At 36.4% G+C, this 20,221-nt stretch overlaps 1 protein-coding gene across 1 annotated transcript in view; it reads left to right on the forward strand.

Annotated features, from left to right (window-relative positions):
- KIF6 (kinesin family member 6) overlaps nt 1–20,221 on the forward strand; it is a 402,079-nt gene that overhangs the window by 107,923 nt on the left and 273,935 nt on the right. The window contains exon 6 of the mRNA XM_060109677.1: nt 8,618–8,747. Coding sequence (XP_059965660.1) covers nt 8,618–8,747 — 130 coding nt within the window. The remainder of the gene's footprint in view (nt 1–8,617; nt 8,748–20,221) is intronic.

A 20,221-nucleotide genomic window follows, 5' to 3' on the forward strand; every position in this document is an offset into this window, starting at 1 on the left:
ACAAACAATAAATGCTGGAGGAAGTGTGGAGAAAAGGGAACCCTCATACACTGTTGGTGGGAATGTAAATTGATACAGCCACTATGGAGAACAGTATGGAGGTTCCTTAAAGAACTAAAAATAGAATTACCATATGACCCAGCAATCCCACTACTGGGCATATACCCACAGAAAACCATGATTCAAAAAGACACATGCACCCCAATGTTCATTGCAGCACTATTTACAATAGCCAGGTCATGGAAGCAACCTAAATGCCCATCGACAGATGAATGGATAAAGAAGATGTGGTACATATATACAATGGAATATTACTCAGCCATAAAAAGGAATGAAATTGGGTCATTTGTAGAGATGTGGATGCATCTAGAGACTGTCATACAGAGTGAAGTAAGTGAGAAAGAAAGAAATATCATATATTAACGCATATATGTGGATCCTAGAAAATGGTACAGATGAACCGGTTTGCACAGCAGAAATTGAGACAGATGTAGAGAACAAACATGGGGACACCAAGGGGGGAAAGCGGTGGGAGGTGCAGGTTGTGGTGTGATGAATTCGGAGACTGGGATTGACATGTATACACTGATGTGTATAAAATGGATGAGTAAGAAGAAAAAATAAATTAAAAATAAACATAAAAAAGAAATAATAATGATAATATTTAGTAGAAGATATTTACCAATTGAAATGAAAGAAGTTAATGTGGAAAACAAGACAAGAATTCATAACAACAAGCGCCCAGTATATTTTGCACCTTTGAAGATTAAGAGGTACAAACTACTACATACAAAATAAATAAGCTACAAGGATATATTGTACAGCACAGGGAATATAGCCAATATTTTATAATAACTTTAAATGGAGTATAAAGATAATGAATCACAATTTTGTACACCTGAAACTAATATACTCTTGTAAATCAACTATACTTCAATTTTAAAAAAAGAATATTTTACAGCTTTCAGTTTGGACCTGTTTTTCTTTTTTTTTTTTCATGATGAAGTATTTAGTTTTAGGTTCACAACAAAATTGAGAGGGAGGTACAGAGATTTCCCATATACTCCCTACCCCCACACATGCATAACCTTTCCCATTATCAACATCACTCACCAAAATGACACGTTTGTTACAAAGAATGAATGTACGTTGACACATCAAAATCACCCAAAGTCCATAGTTTACCATAGGTTTCACTCTTGGTGTTGTACATTCCATAGGTTTGGACAAATGTATAATGACTTACATTCATCATGATAGCATACAGAGTATTTTCACTGACTTAAAAATCCTCTGTATTCTGCCTGGTCATCACTACCCCTACCTCCACCTTTGGTGACCACTGATCTTTTTATTATCTCCATAGTTTTGCCTTTTCCAGAATGTCATACAGTTGGAATCATACAGTATGTAGCTCTTTCAGACTGGCTTCTTTCACTTAGTAATATGCAGTTAAGCCTCCTTCATGTTTTTTCATGGCTTGATAGTTTATTTCTTTTTAGCAGTGAATAATATTCCACTGTCTGTATGTACCAAAGTTTATCTATCCATTCACGTACTGAAGGGCATCTTGGTTGCTTCCAAGTTTTTGGCAGTTATGAATAAAGCCTCTATAAATATCTGTGTGTAGGTTTTTGTGTGAACATAAGTTTTCAGCCTCTTTGGGTAAATACCAAGGACCATGAATGCTAGATGATATGGGAGGAATATATTTAGTTTTGTGAGAAACTACCAAACTGTAGTGACTGTACCATTTTTGCATTCCCACCAGCAATGAATGACAGTTCTTGTTGCTCCACATCCCAGCATTTGATGTTGTCAATGTTCCAGATTTGGGCCATTCTAATAAGTGTGTAGGGGTATCTCATTATTGTTTTAATTTCCATTTTCCTGATGACATATGACATGGATCATCTTTTTGTATGCTTATTTACCATCTGTACATCTTCTTTGAGATCCTTTTAAGGTTTTTGGCCCAGTTTTTAATTGGGTTGTTTGTTTTCTTATTGTTGAGCTTTAAGAGTTCTTTGTATATTTTGGATAACAGTCCTTTGCCAGATGTGTCTTTTGCAAATGTTTTCTCCCAGTCTGTGGCTTATCTTCTAATTCTTTAGACATTGTCTATTAATTTTAATGAAGTCCAGCTTATCAATTGTTTCCTTCATGGATCATGTCTTTGATGTCATATCCCAGAAGGCATCACCACACCCAGGGCCATCTAGGTTTTCTCCTATGTTACCTTCTAGGAGTTTTATAGTTTTGCATTTTACATTTAGGTCTGTGATCCATTTTGAGTTAATTTTTATGAGTGGTGCAAAGTCTGTGTCTAGATTCTTTTTTTTTTTTTTTTTTGCATGTGGATGTCCAGTTGTTCTAGAACCATTTGTTGAAGAGGCTGTCTTTGCTCCATTGTATTGCTTTGGTTTCTTTGTGAAAGATCTGCTGACTATAGTTACGTGAGTCTATTTCTGGACTCTCTCTTCCATTCCACTGATCAATTTGTCTATGCTTTCATCAATACCACACTGTCTTGATTGCTGTGGCTTTATAGTAAGTCTTGAAGTTGGGTAGTGTTGGTCTCCTACTTTGTTCTTCTCCTTCAATTTTGTTTTTGCTCTTCTGAGTCTTTTGCCTCTCCATATAAACATTAGAATTATTTTTTCAATATCCACAAAATAGTGTGCTGGGATTTTGATTGGGATTGCGTTGTATTTATAGATCAAGTTAGGAAGAACTGACATCTGGACAATATTGAGTCTCCTTCTCCATGAACATGGAATATCTCACCATTTATTTAGTTCTTTGATCTTTTTCATCAGAGTTTTGTAGTTTTCTCATATAGATATTGTGCATATTTTGTTAGACTTATATCTAAATATTTCATTTTTAGGTGCTAAGGTAAATGGTTTTGTGTTTTTAATTTCAAATTCCACTTGTTCACTGCTAGTATACAAAAAAGCAATTGACTTCTGTATATTAACTTGGTATCCTGCAGTGTTACTCTAATCACTATTAGTTCCAGGAGTTTTTTGTCAGTTCTTTCAGGTTTTCTGCATAGATCATCATGTCATCTGTGAACAAAGACATCTTTATGTCTTTTTTCCCAATCTGTATACCTTTTATTTCTTTTCTTGCATTACTGCATTAACAAGGACTTCTAGTATAATATTGAAAAGGAGCGGTGAGAGGGGATATCTTTACCTTGTATCTGATCTTACTAAGAAAACTTTGTTTCTCACCATTAGCTATCATGTTAGCTGTAGGTCTTTTTGTAGATAGTCTTTATCAAGTTGAGAAAGATCCCCTCTATTCCTAGTTTACTGAGAGTTTTTATCATGAATTGGTATTGGTTTTTGTCAAATACTTGTTCAGCATCTATTAATATGATCATGTGATTTTTCTTTTTCAGTCTGTTGATGTGATGGATTATATTGACTGATGTTTGAATGTTGAACCAGCCTTGTATGCCTGAGATAATCCCACTTGGTCATGGTATATAATTCTTTTTCTACATTGTTGGATTCGATCTGCTAATACTTTACTGAGGATTTTTGCATCTATATTCATGAAAGATATAGTCTAGAGTTTTCTTTTCTCGTTATGTCTTTGGTTTTGGTATAAAGGTAATGCTGACCTCATGGAATGAGTTAGGAAGTATTTCCTTTGCTTCTCTCTCCTGAATGAGATTGTAGATCAGTGGTATAATCTCTTCTTTAAATATTTAGTAGAGAACCTGGTGTTTTTCGTAGGTTAAATGAAATAACTCAATCTAAAGTGTCATGTGATTGGCTATATTTTTCATTATCAATAAGAAAATATAATATTAGGTAAAACAAGAAAGAAAAGATATCTTTTTCAAGTTACTAGAAAGAGTTTTCAAAATATCTCAATAGTGATCTTGAGAAAAAGTATCCATTACTTTTAGCCCATTCTGTCTAGGTTAAGACCAACACAAAAATTTATTGCAGGTTCATAAAACTTTCTTATGTGATATGTTTCAACTATTTATATTTTATAACAGAAGAAATCTTTTAGACTTTTAATCAATCTAAAGAAGGAGGGCTCCCCTTACATACTTCTAAAAATTTACGTCTTCCCTCAAATCTTCCCTGTAGAGAGTTTCTGAAAATGTGTTGGGGTAGGGGGAAAAAGGAAGTTGGAAAATGATGAACTAGGTAATATTCTCTTTATTGAAATTAATGGTGTAGCTTTGTTTACAATATGTGAGATTATTCAGTTCTTTAGAAGAGCCTGATGGACACCCTTCCATTTTCGTGAGGGCTGCCTGCTACTGATATTGTTCTAAGTCAAGGTAACTAGACTGAGCTACCTCTCATCTGTATGGTACCTTCATGTGATTATTAAAAGGCAACCCTGCCACCTGTTGAAAAATTGTTATAATATGCTGGTTTTGTTGGAAGTCACTTTACTGCCCCTGACAGACATAAGTCATAATAAATCTACAGACTCATGTGAATTGCACCATCTTGAACATGGTGCCATTGTTTAGTGCCTGGCCTGCACCATCACATGGGGCACTTGCAAGTAGAAAAAAATAATAGAAATCACCATAGCAATATTTGTCTATAACATGAAAATGAGAAACCAGATTCACTGTAGTAACTCCTGGAAAGTCCCTGTTCAGCAAGTTGGTGGTATTGGAATGTTATGGAGATGGGATGTAGGGTGGGGAGGGTTCTTTCATTGATGGCTTCCATTATTGGGAACAAGAGCTTGGCCATTGCTCTTTATATGTCTTCCAGTCAGTTAGAAAGCCTAAAAATTCCAACTACTTAGCCAAATGGAAAAGAGTCTCTGTTTACAGAGAAAACACAAAGCTTGCTTCTTCTCCATCACTGAGCAGGCTGAGTATACTTAGCAGAACTTTTCCACTTAGGGGTCCAAGTTAAGGCTATCAGTGGCTTTTTGCTTGAAATCTAAACATTTTAGAAACATTTTGTAGAGAAAACTATTCACAGGCCCTTTCAAAAAGGAATCAAATAAATAGTTTGGGGGGTTTCCATCTTGGAATTAAGATGTTTATTTAAGAAACTCCAATAAAGCCCTCTTTCAAGCTATGAAAATTATAGTCAGAATCGAGTGGTGGACTGAGGATTCAGGAAATAGCTATTGATTTGTTAGAGAGCTGAGGGCGTGGGGAGTGGCAGGGGTGGGGAAGGGCCAGGAAAGGAAGCAACTCGAAGAGAAACTTTTGCTAATGATTCTCATTTCCTCCAACTTTGAAAAGCTTTCCACCAACAGCAGTGTTTAAAGCATTCTCACTCCTAGATTAGTCGACCTAGTCAAGAGGTAGTACCCAGCTCAGGCTGTACTTTTCTGAGTAAAGGCATGAGAGTGGGTGGGAGTGACAAATTGGGTGGGAGGCTTAAGTGCAAAAGGGATTTTCAATGAGGGCAGGCAGGGCAATAAGGGAAGGTCCAAACCCTCATGCCCAAGGGATTGGGCAGAAACCAGGAAAGAATCTGAGGAGAAGAACTGGCAAGAGAGACCCTGATTGGAGACAGTTGCACTGAAGAAGATTCCAGAAAGATGCCAGAGGTGGAGTCTTTTTATTAAAGCATGCCCAACAGATGAGCCCAAAGCAGGGAGAGAACCATGAAAGAAGCCAAACTAAACTGGACACCAACCTGTCTTTTTATTTACTTTTCAAAACCTCCACTGGCAAGAAATCAGAAAATAGTGAGGAAAACAGTATCAGAAAAGTGCCAGAGAAATGCCTGGTGATGAGTTACAGGGTTACAAAAGACGGCTGAGAGTTCTATACAGAAAAACTGGAAGCATGTGCAAATTGTATTGTGATCAAAGTGACAAAGCTGCACGAGCACCCGGAAGTAAATATAGGAGTGTAATAGTTTTGAGGTAGGTTCATTGCAAATCAAAGGCTCTGAATAATTTAGAAGGAAAAACGTAGCTTAGCCAAATGCTGCTGATGACATTTCATGCTTTCTACCTTATGCTTCTAACTATTCTTTGTAAATATAATCCTAAATCAGTGACCCATTTAGGTTGTCTAATAAATGAACACTTTTAGAGTTCCATACTTGCTTGTTTTCTGCATTCATTTCAGTGAAGTAATGGTGAGGAGGTTATGTATGATATATCATTTAGATTTTGTTTTGATTTAGCAATGATGTAAATCCTATGGATGTTTAGGAATATCCATAATCCCCAGTTGAGCTTTAGTTATTGTTGTGGTTAATGGGTGGCTTAGTTTACCCATCAGCTGCATGGTCAGGGAAGTAGAAAAGAAACTTCCCATGGAAGGACAAGCTTTTTAAAATTCACAGTGACCTTGCCTATTAGTAGATATGGCCCAACGTGACTTCAGCTCCAACCAGTAAAATGAGTAACTCTCCCCTTTGGGCTTGGGGTGGAGCTGGGTGGAGAGTAAAGATAAAGAAACCAGAAACCTCCTCCCCCTATGTCCACCTTGTGTGGTCATTAAAGATGAAGTCAATGGCTCTCAACCTTGGCTGCACACTAGAATCACCTGGAGCCTTTACAGATTCTGATACCCAGTCCACGCCCCAGAACAGTCAAATCCGAACCTCTTAGGAGGACATCTGGTACCGGTGTGTTGTTTTAAGTTCTGCAGGCTATTCCTGTGTGCAGCCAGGATTACAACTGGATTACAGAAGACAGTGCAGGTCCCTGGCATACTTTTGGTGCCCAGTGAGTGTGAGCATCCCCGTCTTTGAATTGTTTCCTGCTGCCCCACCTTTCCCTTTTCTGAACTTGCACAGGTTGGTTTTGTATCAGACTTGGTCTTACAACATGTACCACAGGTGACTTTGCCTCAGAATTGGAGAATTTGTTTTCTTCCTCCTGTTGAAAAAGACAGAACTCTCTTCTTTTCTCACTTCTAATATACTGTCTCATCACTTATTTCATGCTTTCATCTTCCTTCCAATATTACTTAACTTCTTTTTACCTTTAAGACCTAGAATCTGTGGATTTAGGAAGAACTCTAACTTCTGTGTCCCTAGGGATTGAATTTAGGCAAACCTTCTCGAGCATATCAGAAGGATCAGGGTGGAAGCAAAGCTTAAGGAATAAAGGGGGTTCCTAAAAATAGAGCACAATTCATCTATTTCAGTTAAAAATGCCTTAATGTTTTCTAAGCATTTTTTAACTCAAGCATTTTTAATAAGCTCACTTATGAGTCTTGTTGAAAAATAAATAAAATATACTTGTTTTCATTAAGGGAAGAGATCTTTTTCCATCTTAGGTGGTATTGTTGAAGGAGACAAAAAGGAGTCCAAAACTTGCCAACAGGCTAGATTATTAGTGACATATTGGTCACAGAGGTGCTGGTAGAGCTACATTTTCTTCCTGCAGTTAGTATTTTAAGTGCCCACAAATTACATATGAAAGTCCAGGTAACCTCCTTACAAAATGGAAGACTGAAAAATTATGGTCTTTGCAAAATCTTCATTTTTAAGGTTTTATAAATGTGTTTTTGTCAATAGGCAAGTGACACATGTCCACTTGCTAGTTGTACTTTGAAGGGAGAAATAGTGCTAAACGATGCCAACCTTTATCTATTATCATCAGTTCCAAATGCTGTAAGCAAGTGCAGATATCTGGAGATACACTTGCAACACTTGTGAATTACAGATTTCCTTTCTTCAACAATTTTTAAGAAAATCAAGAAGGCAAAACTCAAGAGGCACAAGGGAACTCTTTTTAGTAACTTTATTGCTTGAGTGTGTAGGTATTTGAAGCAAGACTGTGAGGAGTTTAGCCAAATTGTGTTCATTTGCAGAAAATCCTAAGAGGACTCTAAGGAGAGTACTGACAAGCCAACTCTCGAAACAGGGTTAGAATTCACCTGGGAGGAAGTGGTGTTGGCACCAGGATGCCCACTGAGGCACTTGTAATAGATGAATGTAATTCCAGACCTAAAGCTCTTACTGTAAGGATTCAGTGGAAGGAAAAGTGATGTTGTAAATGAAAAAAAGTCAAGAAACACATCTGATGGACATAAAAATAATAATTACAAACTAAAATTTTATTACAAGACTTTTTGAGAATTTTTAACTCACGTTGATAAGAAAACTAGACAAGGGAACAACTCCTAGAGGGATAACAGATGCCTCAATTTTCATCACGTTTAAATTGATGAGCTAACCAGTTTGAAATGTCATGTAAATTGAAAATGATATGAAATTGAACAAAAGGGAAAAATTAGAAGGAGAAAAATTTGTGCATTACCTATGTAGGAAACTGAATTATGACATAGAAAAATACTGTATAGCCAAGTTTCCTGATATAGGTAGAAGGTTAACTATTTGCATTTTAAATTCAATAAGAATACGTATTTTAAGATGCTTTGGGGTTCTGATGATTACCAAGACAGATGGCTTTAAATCAGGAGCTTGTAATATACTTTTCAGCCCCAAAGCTATTTGGTAGTACTGTCAAGGGAATGTCAGTGTTTGATGCTAATCCTGTACTGTCTGGTGTCTTGTGTACTATTGGATTTTATAAATTCAAGACATCGTACATACAGCTTTTAAAAAAGAAACGTGTAAGAAAGACTTGAAGTTCTTTTCATTCTCAAAGTGCCTTGTGTTGTTGCTTCCCATTTCCCTAGGAAAGTGACAGTATTGGAGGACCCTGATCAGAATATCCACCTGAAAAACTTGTCTCTTCATCAGGCAACCACAGAGGAAGAAGCTCTGAATCTGCTTTTCTTAGGAGACACCAACAGAATGATTGCAGAGGTAATAAGCATTTCTCTGCAAGCTGTTTTTTGCACATTATAAGATATAATAGAATTTTAGGGGCAGGAATGACTTTAAAAATAATCTCATCCCTATTTCATATTAGGAGAAGGAAACCTAGATCCAGAGAATTGAGGAGATTTTCCCAAGGTCTTCCAGCTAGTTAATGACCAGGGACAAAGATCTAGTCTTTTTTAGTTTTATATTTTTAAATTTTCTACAAATTGATTTGCAGCTAGTCAGTGACAACTCATCAAAAGTCTTAATTATAGGAATTTTTGCATAATTTTTGAAACTGAAAATACATAGTTCATTCTTCCTAACCTCCAGTCATCCATGTATTGGCATATGTTTACCTATCCATGTATTTTCATGTATTTAGTGAATTAATATTTGTAAGGAATTTAGAATAATGCATGGAACATAGAAAGTGCGCTATGCATTTGCAGCTATTGTTGGCAGATCCAGGAACACCGCCATGGTATGTAGTATAAGTATGTCTCAGTGTGATATTGGGGATATACTTATACTAAGAACTATTTGTTGTTAATCTGACATTCAAACCTAACTGAGCACCTATATTTTACCTGGGAACCATATTCTGGAGCCAGGATTGACCCAACTCAGTCTTAGGCCCTAACCTCAACAAGTTACTGATTGGAGATGGAGGGTCACAGAGGTCTCATCCAACGACACTGCAGTGAAAGGAATTAAGTGGTCACGGTAGTGGTGGTGGTGATGTGGGAACAGTTCCCCAAGTGAACAGCTTACTGTGATCATGGGCACTTTCTTTTTTAAACCACACTCCCCGGGTTCTGTGTTCTATCTTGTCTCTGATGACAAACAATAGGTGAGGACAGTAAGCTGGGAGGAGGAGTAGTCTGAGAAAGTCTCCCTCAAGTGACCTCTTTTCTGCCCCATTTTCATCCTCTGGAATGCACCACCTTAAATACAAGATAGATAAATGGAAAGAAAAGTCAGGTAGTGAAAGCATGGTGTTGACATCTGTTATTGTGTTGGGACCTTAGTTTTGTTGTTGTTTGTTTTACTAGTTCTGCATCAGTACTTTTCAATAGACTAACTTAAATAAGATGAGCTTAGGTGCCACATACAATATGGATTTGAGGGCCCTTAAATTATTATTTTTATTTAAAGAGAGCGGTACATAGTTTTTAATTTCAGAATATCTTCTTTTGTTTACAATGTTTTGCATTTGTGTACTGCTTCAACATTTTGCCCATGCGGTCATCCATGATGCTCTTCTCACAATAATTGAAGAGAAAGGAATAAAGGCAGATTAAGAATTAAGGAGTGTAATAATGAAAGATTTAACATGCCCCACTAAAAATCCTCCTCCTCCATACACAGTTTAATAAACAGCAAACGGAGCGGAACAGACTAGAGGTGGGTCCTGCCCACCAATGGAATAGGAAAAAGGAAAAAGGTGGATCCATAAATGCTGTTGGAAAACACGGGGAAACTTGTCCCTGCCTCACTGCTGACCTTCTCCCTGAGGTGACGCATCCCTAGAGGACTCCAGGCCTCATCCTCACAATTACGTCCCCTCATCTTTAATGGGTCAGGGAGGGCTCCTGGCCCTGGTTCACTATGACCTGTATTAGCTAAAAACCTTGGCCATTTGCTATTTTAAAGTTATGCCTTAACTTTAGCCAACTGCATCTTTTCAGACTATTGTAAAGTCTTGAGGACCTTAAGCTTCCTTTGTACAAGCTTACCTGTCATGTCCTATCACCTTACAAAGTTCCAAAAGTCTTTTCCTATTATTTACTGTTGAGTGTTTAACAATAGTATAACTAGCTGAAACATGAAGAAGTCCAATTCTAACAATGTTGGTTATGCATTACTTTAAAAATTTATTCACTTTTTTCCTGTGTGAAGCCTGATTTCTTTTAAACCAAATCTAATAGGTTTTGGATGTTTCTGTGCTTGGCTTTTATTTTTTTCTTTGGTAATAGCTACCATGTTATATCAAGAACCTGCTCAATAGAGTTGACATTGTTGTAGATGCTTTATATATGTATATATTGTTTCTGATTCTTATTTTATAGATGGAAACTGAGGCTCAAAGAGTTAGACTACTTGCCCAAGGTCACACAACTAGTAGCTGGCAGAGCCAGGGTTCAGTTCCAAGTCTGACCGTTTCAGAAGCTTATGTTCTTTCCTTACACCACAGTTCACAAGTTCAATAATCAAATTGACATGTCAGATTTTTCAAGTGAGGATACATTTCTGAATTACTTAAAAAATATAGCAAGTATGTAGCACTTCAGTTTATCTCTTGAATTCATTGAAAGCAAATACGTAAAAATATAAATGAAGAGTAACTGTCAATCCCTGGAAATACTTTATTATTCGGTCTCCAGAGAGGCATGTTTTAGATTACAACCGAGCTGTCAGAATATAATTTGTCAGCACAGAACGAGCTTACCAGGATAAAAAGAACACACTAATCATTTTTTTTAAAAGGCGAGGTTCCCAATTTCCCATTTACATAAAGAAATCCAGAAATTGCCATGGTAACCAGAAAACATTTGCAAAACAAAGTCTAAATATGGGGACCTAAAGTGGAGAGCTCTTCCCTTTTAAGTTCTCTACTTATAGCCAGCATTTTAAGGAAAAGTTATTAAAAGTAGCTTTATCCTCTTCTTATTTTTAGAACTCGCTCTTAAATAATTTCTGTAATCCTACCAATGTTTTGAATAAAACGTGATTATGTCCTTAGGGTAAATTTTTTCAAAAGTTGATTTGCTGTAACAAAGAGCATAAATATTGTGAAAGCTGAACTGTGTGTGACCCAGTGTCAAAGCCCACCAGTAGCAAGTATAACTTGGTACCTTTTTGTCTTATCATTGAAATGTTGCTCTCAATTAGTCACATCTAATGAAACAAGACACTCTGCATTTGATTGTTAGGCCCTGCATAGGCCCATTGCTGGAACTGTTTGTTCAGCCCTGCCCACGGTCTAGAGCACTCTGTCCCCAAGTATGGCCCAAGGATAACTTGTGTTAGGATACCCCATGGTAGTCAAAAGACACAGTTTCCTGGATCCCATATCTGATGGATAGATTCAGAATCTGCAGTGGAGCCCAGGAATCTGCATTTTAGTATTTTAAATGTGCTCAGTCTAAATTTGGGGGCAGTTTGGGTTTTACCATTAAGAAGCTGGTTGAAACACACTCCCAGAGAAGTATGTGATCAGGTCCACATTCTGTACCCTCACCAACATCACAGGATTTGAAAGTTCTGCCAATTTTGTAGGCAAAAAAAGATTTGTTTTAACTTGCATTTTTGATTACCAAATTATTTTATATCTTTATTTTCCATTTGCATTTCCGTTTTTGTTTATGTGCTCTACTTGTTCTCTTTTGGAGTGTCAGGGTAGGTCTGGTTGATTTGTTGACTCCATGAGGGCTGGCACTTGGTCTTGTTCACACCTGCCGCACCTAGAAACAAAGCCTGATATATAGTAGGAGCTCAGTAAATAATTGTTGAGTGAATGAACGTTAAAGATAACTTTTGCCTTTGTCATATATTTAGCAAACATTTTCCACCATTTTATACATTTTCTTTTAGTTTTCATTTCTTTTTTTTTAACATAGTCAATCTTTTTATTTTATGGTTTCTCCTTTGGATGCCATGCTTAGAAATGCAATAGCTCACTGATGAATAATTCTACTTATTAGAAAGTGTTTTGTTTTGAATTGAAATCAGATGCCCAGTTGCATCTACCCCGTTGTTCCCATTTTGGCCTGGGACGTGGAAGGGGATGGTCATCATCAGGTTGGAGTGGATTTTATCGGAGGTTTCTGGAGCATGGAGATTTCACCTGGATCTTGACAGAAGCTGTACTGAATTAACAAAATCAGATGCTCCCTCTAGGAGCAATCTCCACTGATAAAAGTGCCATTTAACTCTTCATTTTAGGGAGTCATAATGTTGCTCAAAGTGAATAATTAGACTAATATGGCCTTCTTTTACAAACCAATTTGGAGAAGAGAATAGTGTTCAGGGTCCTTTCTACCAAAACTTCACAGTAGTGTCTGTTGTAGGTTAAATTGTCTCACCCTGTCAAATTCCTGTGTTGAAGCCCTAACCTCTAGTACCTCAGAGTGATCTTATTGGGAGATGGGGTCTTTACAGAGGTGATCAAGTTAAAATGTGGTCATTAGGTTTGGCCCTAATCCAATATGACTGGTAACCTTATAAAACGGGAAAATTTGGAGACAGACTCATATAGAGAGAGTGTTCCATGTAAACATGAAAACAGTCATCTACAAGCCAAAGAGAGAGGCCTGGAACAGATCCTTCCCTTATAACCCTCAGAAGGAATAACCAACCCTGCCAACACCTCCATGTGAGACTTCTAGCCTTCAGAACTGTAAGATAATACATTTCTATTGTTTAAGCCACCTAGTTTGTTGTACTAGAAAACTAATACAGTGTCCAAATAACCTTGGATGTAATTTCTTATATGATTGGTATCTGGTGCTGCTCTTGACCTTGATGAATTCAGGAGTGATAATATGCTATATATAGTATAACATCTGGAAAAACCCTACAATTCTCAGCTAGCAACTATTGAAAGACAAGACTGTAGTCCTGTTCAACTCTATTCTCTCAGCATCTGGCAACTACATAGTTGGTCAGTCATTAATTTAAAAAAATTTTTTGTTGAATTAATGTGGAGCAGAAGACCTGGTGATTTCAGGAGAAAAGACCTGCAATCTCAAACCCAGAATCGGGGGTGATTTTATGGTACACTGTGCCTCTTGGTGAGTACAGAGTACATCACAGATGACTTTGACATTTTAAAATTTAATTTGTGGTGCTTCAGACCTTTTGGAAGACATTACTTTCTAAATAACCAGCCTGCCAACAACATTTACAGGATTTGTAAATTATTTTCCCAGGAGCTATTAGAGGTCTTTCTGCCTAATTCTTTGCTTGAAATAAAAAGCATACTAAATGTATCTGAGTTGTGCTGATGCGTTTTGTAAGCTCTCAGACTTTGCACTCTGTCAAGCTTTTGGAGTGAGTTGTGTGACCTTGTAGAAGTGCAAAGACAATTGGGAGACAGGCTGTGAGTGGAGTGAGTAGGTTTGTACAGTTACTGAAACAGCTGTCTCTGGACACGTTGTCTAATAACACGAGGGCAGCATGGGAAGGAAAGAGCAGCTTTACTGTGTGATTGTGTTTGTTAACAGCTCTCTAAGCCTCGATCTCCTTGTGTAGTGTGTGTGGGAAACAAGAGGATTTGGGTTGCAATTAGTGTTCCAGAATCATATTCCGCAGACCATTAGAGAGACACTAAATAACACATCCTCACAGATTTTCGTTGGAAAGATATATTAGTTGTATATAATTAGCAAGTATACACCAAGATTTGTAAGCCTGAGAAGAGCAAAATATTTAACAGGGAAAATCCATTTCACACTGCTCTTATTATAATGAGAATAACATCTTTTATCATTAGGTCCCAATAGGCAGCTAGAAGCCTTAGCAAAAGATGTGTTGACAATTCTAACTTTTCTTATCTACTGTATATATGTTAATAGGTATAGAAAGAAGGGAACTTAAATTTTGAGCACTTAATATATCCCAAGCATTTTTCTCCCTCTTTTTTATATTTTATATATGAGAAATACACAGTCTTTCTTAACTAGTGATTCTGTCTTTTAACATAGTTTGCATTCTGCTCTCATCTAACCTGATTAGTGGTATTGCATGACACATAAGTTTCAAGTCTAAAATGTTTATTAAAATAAATGAAGTGGTATGGTGCAGCCATTAATAGAATATTAAAATGTACTCACTCCATATACATAATTAGAGAAACACAATCTTCTTGGCTGTAAAAATTTAGCTCCTGAGTTTCTTCTGATCTTTAAAATTCTGATTTCTGATTAAATAGCAGAAGAAAGTAATTTTTACTCTACTCCCTGTTACTGAAATTCACCAACAACAGCAACAAAAAATGAAAAATAGAAGGGGAAAAGCCATCTTCAGTGAAATAAGGAAATAGCCATAACCTCAAACCGTGAGGAAATCTGCCAAATACTATGAAATTTGAATTACGGTGAGGGAGGTTGCTGAGAGCCAACACATATATCCTCCAACCTCAGGCAGGATACGGTTTCTCCTTAAAGAAAGTGTCACAATTCCTAAATGCAAATCCAGTGATCTTCTGGTTAGGGTGGTGAGATCTAAGAACATAGACAAGTATGATAGAGCAATATTATTTAGATATTCATTCTACACTATAGAAGGTGAGTCCAAAGAAGAAACCTTAAAGACAGGCCATTTTTATGGTCAGTGGTCTAGGCTTATGGCCAAGAAAGATGGCCTCTGGTGAGTGGGATTCAGGGAGTTTGTGACTTAAGGGGTTTTGCCATCCCAGACTTTTTAGTGCAAAAATTTGAGGAAAGTATGTGCTCTTAAGGCTAAGAATGAAATAGGTGCAGAGTAAAGGTACTCAGGACACAAACTGAATTTGAATATTCCCTTACCCATCTCCCAAACTACTCTCTAGGAAAAAGATGCACATGCTCAAAGATAAAATTATCAAAAGGAAAATAGCTAAAGATCTTTCCATGTATATGGAGTGTGGAGGGAAAAGCAACATACATTTGAAGACTCCTTACATTAGGAAGCAAGGCAGTATACTTCATAATCTTAAATATGTTGCCTAAAAGCAATCTTTGTTTTTAAAAATAGCTAAAAAATATAGAAAGTTTCAAAGAAAAGATTACAAGACAAGAAAATAAAAGCAAGCTTGAAGAACTCAGAAATGAAAGAGAAGAAGAAAGCCATTATAGTGATGAAAGTGCCATTAAGAAACAGAAGGAAGGAGAAAAGGAGGAGGAGAAGGAAGACAAGGAAGAAGAAGAGGAGGAAATGTGGCTGAAAATAACTAAGGATATTTAAAATAATGAGAGAAAATGATACCTAGAAAGAGAGCCAAAAGAAACCAATTTTGAATAATTAGAAATCCTGAAGAAGAGTGAGAGCAACAGAAAAAACATGGATAGAGAGAGAGAGAGAGAGAGAGAGAGAAGTTTCCTGAAATCTGGCATTACTTGAATCTGCAGATGAAAAGGCCATGCTGTGTCTAAGAAAAAATTGAAAAAGCTCAACTCCAAGATAAAATCTATTGAAGTTACTAATTTCCAAAGCTAAATAAAGAAGCTTATGGACATCCAGTCTGAAAAATGCAAGCCAACTCTGAGTGAAGATTAAAAAAAGTTTGCTCTTGGACTTTTCCTTAGTAATATTCAGTGCCAGAAGACAGTAGAACAAGTTCTGAAGCAAGGATATTGTGTCCCAATAATTTTATACCCAGCCAAATTTTCAAGTTTTCCTTTAAAAACAAAAACATCAGACAAGTATTTTTAAGCATGTGTGAATCCTGGAAGAAAATGAACCGAGGGATGGTTTTAAAAAATTGCTTGACAATCAAGTCTAACCAACTAAGAGATAAATCAGATTAACGAATGTGAGAACCCAGAAGCATTACAAAAGGACTGGTGAGAAACATTGAATTTATTTAAATGTAGACATAAAACTAAACAACTGTGTAAAGTAAATATTATAAACCTTGAAAATATAAATAATAATAGATATAACACAAATTTGGAGTTAGAAAGTAGAGGAGGGGTGGTGTTATAAGTGAGCTAATTTCCTTATATTTCAAAGCAAGAAAGGAGTAGATACTGTCTAAATGTCAATATGTAGTTAAAATCATGATGACCCAAGTCCTTTAATTCCATGAGTTTTCCTTAATTCTAAAGAGATACTTTTAGGGAAAAGATATACATCTCTTACCATGAAAAAACATTTATCTGAAGCTCACCAATCCCTTCAGTTTTATTTATTTTTCTATTAAATTCAAATAAAATTTAATTTAGTGATTTTCAATTAAGAATAGTATGTGTAGTATGCTTTTGTCTTGGTAAAGTACTTCTATATGTTCTTCTATATTAAAAATATCTAAATACAATTTTTATCAAACATTAACATTGTTATTTTGGGGAGATTTTCACTTTCATCTTTGCTCCTTTTTGTGTTGTTTGGATTTTTAAAATAATGAGTGTGGTAGGGATTACCAGCACTTACCAAAACTTCTGTTTATTTCTTCTGGCACATGCTTCCTTGAAGTTAAGAGAGTTCACTTGCTGTAGCCAGTGCAATCTGAGTGAAAGAAGCATGTTACTTTTGTTCTGAAGCCTGTGAGAACTAGTATAAAGTTCTCCTTAATCTCCTTCCATTTTGTGGCAAACCCTGAAGCTTTATGTTGCGGAGGTGGTCTTAGAAGATGGCAGCACCCCCGTCAGCTTTGCTGGTGTCAAGTATGTGGAGCAGAGCCACCATTTAACAACACTGGAGAAATAATGTGAGCAAGGAAGAAACCTTTGTGATTTTTAAGCCTCTGAGATTATGGTGCTATTTGTTCATTTGCTACCATAATATAACTTGATCTAGCTTGATAAATGTGCATCATTTTTACAAAATACTAACTCATTATTCTTCATAAAATTCAAATATAGCATGGCCTTTTTAGTAAGAAAACAATGTTTATGTTAGTACTATATATATCATCTATTTTGCAAATGGGTTTGCAGCAACTTATGATATTAAAACACATATAAACCTGGACCAAAAAAATGTCAAAGAGGAAAAAAAAATTTTGAAGGTAAACTTGATTTAAAAGAAGATAGATGGATACGATAGACAACTGGAATGAGTTAATTATTGCCATTAAGGACAAATTTTAGCTATGATTCTTCAGGCAGACAAGTAAAAACAAGGGCATCGTTTTGACATTTTTGGTTATATAGTTCTCATTGTTCAGAGAGCAAATTTACAGGTATTGATTTGCAGGCAGATTGTATCCATACTTGTTTAAAGGGTCTTGTGTGGCAAAATGGGCAGCGTCTTGCCTGTAACTTTGAAAGAAATACAAAGACTTTATACTTCTGTCAGTCTTGTATAACATCTGAGAGCTTTATGTTAAATTGCTGAGTATTTAATTGAGTGTATCAGTCAGGATCTAACAAGGAAAACAAACTACTGTGTATTTAAAACAGGAGAAATCAATGCAGATAGTTTTGTTTCATGGATGATGGAAGAATCTGAGAAGCCAAACAGGGGATGGTGATACAGCTCGTAGAGATGACCAACAACAGGAAGCTATGACAATCTATAGGCAGGTCTCAGCTGGTAGGAGGCATTGGCAGGAGAGTGGAAGGCATGAGGAAGGGAAAAGCCAGAGTATCTCTCCCCTTCCCTGTCTTTCCAGCTGGATGCCAGCTAAAAGGTGTCTTGGGGAAATGCTGCCTTTAGGACTCTGCATCTCTGTGATGTAGAGGAAAGGGAAGGAATTGATCAGAGGGCAAAGAGGCATAGATTAGCCCCTGAGTAAAACCATTTCTATAAGAAATAGGGATAATAATTCAGATAGATTGCTTTTGGCTTATCTTCAATCAGGAATACACATGACGGAAATGGCAGGAAGTCATTTTGGGCTATAAGAAGTCAATGTTAAGAAGAAGCTATTCTTCTAGCATTTCCTGTTGATAGATACTTTCATTTTTTTGGCAGGCTGACTTTTGCATTAGTCCTTGTATTGGTTTCAAACTAGGAGGGAGGAGACGGGTCTTATCAGCTGCCCAAAACCTTCAACAAGTAGTTTGATCATGTTTTGGGCTTGCCATTTGGAGTCTTGCCAATTCTAACAGCAAGAGATCTTCATAGCCATAGAGAGAACTGTGGAATCTTCAAAATGTGGAGAAAATGTCATTGGACTATAAAATGCAGTGAAATAATGTATGTAATCACCATACATCTATGCTTCTAGATTTCTTCCTTCAGCATCTGTGAGTGACATTGTCCTCAAATCTGTGTCCGATACAGATCTCGATGTCTGAACTCGAACATTGCATTGAGAGCTACCACAATCAATTTGACAGGATAAACTTCTTTCATAAGAATAAAATTACTCAAATGTATATCTGAGTTCTGCTTGGTGTGTTATCACTACCTGTTTCTAGTTGTCTATACACAGGATAGTAACAGGTATTTTCAGTTTACTTATAATCTCGAGGTATACAGTATGTATAGAAAAAGGTTTTCCCTAAAGACAGTTTAAATGAACTGCTATAAATTCTTGAGAAGATCATTAGACTTTTTAGCCCCATAAAATCATTTTTTCCAATTATGTGTATGGTCAGACTTGGAAATTGTTAAGCCCGACTGAATTTTAAGAGGAAGAGAAGAGAGAAAAAATGTTAACCTTAATTTAAAAGATGAAAAATGTATACGCTAGACAACAAGGATGCCATTGAGGACCAAATTTAGCTATGATTCCTCTTGCGGTCAAGTAAATAAAAGGTGGGGGAGCATTTGGGATGATATATTTTCCATTGTTCAGAGAACAAACCTTTGTCCTGGTGTTGATATGATGATACCCAGTTCAAGGATATTAAACAAGGATGATAATTGAACATAGCTCTAATTAAACATGTAGGTAAAATTCTTCCTCAATTTGCCATGTGCGCTGGCTTTAGCATACTTATATTTTTATATAAATGTATTTGATTTGTCAAATTTTGGAGAAATGACCCATAGGGAAGCAATCTTCTAAATACTGGCATCCAACAGAAGAAGAGCCATCACTAATTCTGACATTCAATTTTCCTAAAATTTTGAAGTCAGCTTATAGATCTTTGAAGACATCAAAATCAAAAATCCATCAAATTGATTCCAGACTTGTTAGAAGGGATATATAATAAAACAAAATAGGCTATTCTTATCAGAAAGGTGAATCACAATTGCTAAAACAGTCTTATCATATGTTTCAGATTGCTCCAAAGCTTACTTTTAACTTAAAAAAAAAAATTTGTGTGCCTGGTTTGTTTTTCTCTTTTACACAGCTGCTTTGATAATAAGCTGGACCTAGAAATCTTGCAACTAGTGAAAATGAGTTTGATTACTTTTCTAAAAGCCAGGTATCTTATAAAAAGAAAAATCAGAAAGGAAAATGAGCAGTTTAGGGTCATTAATTCCAATAGAGGGCTATCAAATTGGGGATATTTTGCTGCTAAGCAGTATGTTCTGAAACAACTTCAGAAAAGATCAAGACAGGTGTTTATAGGGTCACATGCTAAACCACTAGGTTTGGTCAGGCCTCACTTTTCCATGCTGAGTTAGCATACAAGTGTGTGGTGGTCCTCCTAACCAACCCATTTGCCATGGGAGGAATTAGATAAGAAATCATTTAACCATTTGGAGGAGGGTTAGATAATCCTCAGTTAAGGGTGAATTTTAACCTAAAAGGCTCAGATATCAGTCTGGGAAACATATGGAGGCTAGTATTTTCAGTCTTCAATTCAGTTAGAGCAAATGATCAAAGGAACAGATCAATTAGGATATCTGGTTAGAAAGTGTTATCAAACAAG

This window comes from Mesoplodon densirostris, chromosome 10 (assembly GCF_025265405.1).
Source record: "Mesoplodon densirostris isolate mMesDen1 chromosome 10, mMesDen1 primary haplotype, whole genome shotgun sequence".
NCBI classification, from domain to species: domain Eukaryota; kingdom Metazoa; phylum Chordata; class Mammalia; order Artiodactyla; family Ziphiidae; genus Mesoplodon; species Mesoplodon densirostris.